We start from the raw sequence: 5,787 nt of genomic DNA, 5'->3' as shown, positions 1-5,787 counted from the left end.
AGCCTTAAGTATGTAATATAAATTTGGAAAAAAATAGTATTAATTTTTATAATTTTATTTAAAACTAAAAATAAAAATGTAATGTTTCTTATGATTAAACGAACCCTAAGAAACTCTCTAAGATTTTATAAGACACTATCTAAGAACTATGATTTCAATTACATATAAATCCCTAACTTTTAACTTTATGAACTCTTTATTTCAATCCTCTTGTCAAAGATAGGTGAGTTGAAAGATGATGCATACCATACATATAAATGTTATAAGTTCGAGTTTTATGTTTTCTCCTTGTACAGTCTAATTAACAATGATAATAGTCTCTTTTTGCCACGGGCAACTTTTTAACTTTTTTTTCTTTTTTAGGCTATTTCTTTTGTGTGTGTGTGTGTGTGTGTGTGTGGGGTGTGGGGGTGTTTTGTGGGGGGGGTGGGGGGTTTGGGGGAAGAGTGTGGAGGAGGACATGTTTCTTTCTTAATTAATTTGCCGCAGAGCTTTAACCTCTTCTCTATTATTGATGGTGTAGTCTTGTCCCGGACGCAACTTGTTAACATTAGGGGACAAGAACCTAAATTTATAATATGTCTTATTTTAATATATCTTTGTATTGATGGCGAGAAATTATTAGATATATCGAATATATATGGAACTTAATTAGAATGTGCTGTCATGCATATACATTTTGTTAAATTAGATAATTTTTGGTGGCTCCATTCATGATTTGAAATTTCTAAGGGTAGGGTAGATGGTGAGGTCTGCAGTTTGGAGGAGTTTGAACTTTGAAGTTTGAACTGGGTGGGGTGGCTCATGGCTGGATGGGTGAACTGACGACGGTCATTGTCCTTGTCCTCGTCCCCTCCTCGTGCTTCTCTCTCACATTATGAATTCTTTACAATTAATGATAGTCATAGGTGTTGCTCTGACGCAACTTCTGTTGACCCATTCGTTGCCTTATTTTCATTATTTATTGCTTATATATATTGCCCTATTAAAAAGACCTTTCGAAATAAATAGTTCAACTCACTTTCACCATCTTCAATTCATGATCAACCTTGTCATAAATAGTTCAACTCACTTTGGAAAAAGAAAATGACTTCTGTTGATTAATATGATTAGGTAGACTTCAGGACGATCATTAAGGCCATTTAGAAACTTATTAATATGATTAGGTAGCCTTCAGGGTGTCAATTAAGGCCATTTAGAATTTGGGAGGAACTCAAATCGTGGCAGAACATCTGAAAGCCAAAAATTTTACTTCACATTAGAAAAAAGCATTATTATTAGAGCAAATAACAAATAAATATAAAAAAAGTTGAATAATTTGAACAAATAATGACATGTCACATCATAAGATGTCACATATTTGTGATTTGTTCTGATGTCAAGTAAATTCACCGGCAACTTCTGATACAATGTACAAAGAGTGATTTATTTGAACTATGGACAATCCCCTGCGAATGGTTTACCCATCAGTATTCTAATTAAGGTTGTGAAACACATTCGCCCTTACTGCAAATGAAGGATCGAAGACAAAGAAAGAGTACCCAGACGGAGAAAACTTGAACAAGCAGCCTTAATTTACCCTGTTATTTCAGTAGCATGAGATGCTTCAAAAAAAAAGATGTACATTATCAGAGAGAGAGAGAGAGAGAGAGAGAGAGAGAGTACACGTTATAGATCTCTTCACTTATCCAGATCTATAGCCGCTCCATGGCTCAAAATAGACAAAAATACAATACAAATCTTCCATCATTTCCAGGAGCTGGAAGCAAGGTGAGACCCAAAACCAAGCACGATGCAAAGGCAACTCACAACCTCCTTCCTATCTTTGCAAACCTTCTGGCCACCCCAAAAATAACTGCTTTAGTCAAGAGTCCCTTGTCAAGGCTGCAAGCCAGGACAATGGCACCCCCAAAAACTAGAAGCTTAGGTATGTTCCTTCCCAGTGGCTTCTCTGCTGAATCAAGGGTCTCGACCTCAGATGAATCACCGGGGGTGGTGTTAGTGTTGGTGGTGGTGGTAGTTTCCAAAGATTTTAGGTAGTCTGCACTGACTTTGGTATTGATTTGAGCCATGAAAGCACAGCGGGAAAGTGATGCCCCGGATGCTCTTTCCCTCTGATAAGCACGTAAGCCAGGCTCAATCTTCTTGACAGCTCCCCACATACCCTGCCGAACTCCCAGCTTTGCAATTTCCCATGGTATACCCATGTCTTCATGATGGAATAGTAACACCTCACAAGCACTTAGCTGACCCTCCCCTCTCTTCGATTCAACTGGTTAAGGTCCAACAAACATCGTAGTCAATGAATGGTTCAGAAATAGCAAAAAATCATCAAAACACAGTACAAGAATGATACAATCTGACAGCGCCTGAGGCAGAGTAATAGAAATGCATTTCACAGGCTAAAGCCAGATAGGCTCAGCTAAGATCTCATAGCCCATGTTTTGTGAGGCCAAAGTAGGAGATTGGACATGCTAAAGGGGAAATCCTTACTGCATGCACATGGGCTAAGAAAAAGCTAAGGCTTTTGTAGGTATAAAAACCCAAAAAAAATCAGCATGCCTTTATTCAATCACTTATAAATGTTGGACCAGACAAAATAAACACAAGGGACACAGTTTAACTAATATAGCTGACGAAACAAATACACCCTAAAGCCATTTGTCGTCTCCCTAGAAAAAATGCATCCATCAGGTTCAACTGAATTCAGTCCAGTGTAACCTGGTTCTGCAGCCCAAATTCAGCTTGAATTATTGAAAATGATTCACATAAACAGTTCCAAATAGTCTTATAGCTATTGTTGTAATCCTGTAGCAAAACCAATTATCTCCTCTGCTGCATGAGTTAAGAGCACAAAGTATAAGCTTTCCACAATCCAATCAGCATCGGAACAGTGGGAAGAAACATGCTAGAGAAATATTTCATTCTAGTAGAAAGTTGCATAGAGAGTAACTGCTCAACCTAAAATTACCTGCACGGATGCACCAACTTGAATAATACAAATCAACACGTCTTGGTTTGTTGCGCCTCGGCAGTGAGTTGGGAACTCCCTGAAGGAAGTAGAAATTTCTAGTTATTTCCCTAGTAAGAAACTACAGAAAAACTGGTCAACATAAACAACATAAGAGTAACCAAGACAACAATTTAGGCCCCAAAATGGAATTGGCACCCTACCCCCTAAATTTCCACCATTTTCTCTTTACCAATCAGCAACCAAAATCCATCCATTCCACAATGCACATGGAACTATGCCAAAGATACAATTAGGTACACTAGTAGCCTTTGGCAACTGAAGCATAGGTAAGACTTTTGACTCCCTATGGTAAGCTTACAGGTTTTGTAACAAAAAAAATTATATATATATATATACACATTAATTAGAAAGGTATCTGAAATTGAGTTTGCTTACTATAGTCTTTAGCCAAAAATTTAACTTCCATCACTAAATTATAATTATTCTAATTAAGCCTAGACCTCATTTACATAATGCAACTATAGTTGCATTATTCTATCATCATAATTAAGACTTGCATAACTCGTAGTCTAAGAAGTTAATTGTCATATGTTTCCTCCAGGGAAAGACTGTAGTATGGCTCTTGACCTAATGGAACTTTTACAATTACATATAACGGCAAAATAACTCTATCTCTGATTCGCCGCTGTTAAAGTTTCAAACTGACCGATAGCCACTTCAGAAAAGAGCTAAAACAAAAGAATATGCTGCCCAATTTGAAGTAGAAGGAAGGTGTGAATAAGTGTAATGAGAGAATAGAGAGAGCTTGCATTCTCAAACCTTTGTCACACAGTAATATGCTCGATTTGATTCCCAAATTCGGCGGCCTATCACGTATTCCCTGTCGCTACAGAAGAAGGGAAACTGTGCCACAAAACCCATCAAAAAACATAAGATGATGCAGCCAAGACATGTCTTCAAAGATGCAAGAAAACAATTTCCCCACCTTGCGTATCCAGTGAACCAACATAGTTCCAGTGGTGGCACACTCCTCCAAAGTCTCAGCATATATAAGCATGTCATCCCACTTCCCTTGAAAACGAAAATTATCGTCCCAAAAGAAATCCCTCACCAACTCAGGAGTAGCATCCTCAAAAACAGTTCGACTGCGATATTGTGGAGGACCAGTCTGGCAAAGTCATCAAAATGTAATCCAATCCATCAATTGCAGAGAGAAAGAGAGAGGGGTGCAAGGGAGGAACCCCAGATGCAAATAAAATCAGGTACAGTGTCAAATGGCAATCGAACTGTAAAACACTTTGATTTTAAAAAAACAAGGAAGCTCACCTCAGGATCCCTCCGCCAAGCTTGATAGCTCATATTTGGGGTAGAGCGATCCATCATCTGAATCCAAGCGGGGCCTCCGTCTGTGACCTCCACAAGTTCGCTCAAGTGCTGGAAATCATTTTTGTTGACGAGAAGAGGTTTTTCCGTTTCAAGACGCAAGGAACTGGGATAGGAAAATGAAAAAGCTGTTAGCACCTCAACTTTTCCAGATGTTTGAGCATATATATATATATAAGTAACGCGTAAACCCCCAATATGCTTTCCAAATCAAAGTAAGATATTGAAATTTTTTGGTGGAAATTGTCAATCCAATAACATACTTCATAATAATTTGAGAAATCAATCAAACCTGCAATCAGAACTGACGGCGGAAGGCGCAGAGACGCTCTCCCTCGCTACCCCATCATCGCCGACACAAGAAGAACAGCTGGGAAAATGCCACTTGAGCGAACTAACACTCGGAATCGACCCAAAGAAGTCCAAAACATCTCTGCCTAAGTTGGCCCAGCTCGGCTTCCACGCCCATCCCACCAAGACTCCGACAAGAACCGCAATCCAGAGAGGAGCTACGAATAAAATCAGATCCACCCAAATATCCCAAATTGAAGGTCTCCGTAAGATCTCCAACAAAGCCGACACCAGAGCCATAGGGATTGACCTCCCGCAAATGCCAAACCCAGATAACAAGAAAAGAAAGGAAAATCAAAAGAAAAAACCCTCGATCGTCCGAATTGGTGTTCGTTCAGCACAGAGGAGATTCGAGGGTTTTTGAGAGAGAAAGTAAGGAAGCCCTAAATTGAAAAACAAATAAGAAGAAAATAAAAGAACAGATTTTAGTGAAAAAGATTGCAGAGGAGGGGAGCTAGCAGAAGAAGATGAAGAAGACAACGAAGTATCTCGGGAAGGCGGGGATAAGGATATGGAGATAAGCGGGAGAAGTGGAGGAGAAGAGGAGTTGGGCGTGGAATTTTGGGTTTTCCACAGGGCCCTTTTGGAATTTCACCCTTTTCTCCTCTGGTTCTTGGCTTTGAGAATCTCTAAATCTGCGGCAGTTGGCCGTAGTCATATAGAGCACATTTGGCAGTTGGGGCCAATGGCCGAGTGGACCGAGTGTGGGAACGCGTTCCCGTCTGACTCCGATGCGTCATTAGGATCACGTGGTCGGTCTATGGACCTTCATGCGCCCTACCTTAGCCCAACTCTTCCCACACCGGCCTCATAATTTTGTTATTTTTAATATTTTATCTGTTTTCTCTCCGCCCCATCTCGTGTTTCACATTCTCTCACTTTTTTGTTTTTTTAAATCTTTTGTGTGTGTGTTTGTTAATTATTGTGAAAAAAATTAAGAAGTTATAATAGATTAATCCACTTTAAATATCTTTTATGATAAATTTATACCATTTGTCCTTTTGTTAAAATATTTAAATGATAATTATACTAAGTAGGGGTGAGCATAATTCAGTTAAAACTGAATTAATCGAATTCAT

At 39.1% G+C, this 5,787-nt stretch overlaps 1 protein-coding gene across 1 annotated transcript; it reads right to left on the bottom strand.

Annotated features, from left to right (window-relative positions):
- Positions 1-1,556: 1,556 nt before the first annotated feature.
- Positions 1,557-5,441, bottom strand: LOC131158814 (uncharacterized). The gene is made up of 6 exons (XM_058113707.1): positions 4,650-5,441; positions 4,301-4,463; positions 3,960-4,142; positions 3,794-3,877; positions 2,972-3,050; positions 1,557-2,272 (listed from the first exon to the last, which is right to left on the bottom strand). The coding sequence occupies exons 1-6, from the start codon at positions 4,946-4,948 to the stop codon at positions 1,806-1,808; spliced, it is 1,275 nt and encodes a 424-aa protein (XP_057969690.1). The 5' UTR covers positions 4,949-5,441; the 3' UTR covers positions 1,557-1,805.
- Positions 5,442-5,787: the final 346 nt, after the last annotated feature.

This window comes from Malania oleifera, chromosome 6 (assembly GCF_029873635.1).
Source record: "Malania oleifera isolate guangnan ecotype guangnan chromosome 6, ASM2987363v1, whole genome shotgun sequence".
Classification (NCBI taxonomy): Eukaryota; Viridiplantae; Streptophyta; class Magnoliopsida; order Santalales; family Ximeniaceae; genus Malania; species Malania oleifera.
This window is presented reverse-complemented; position numbering and strand designations above follow the sequence as displayed.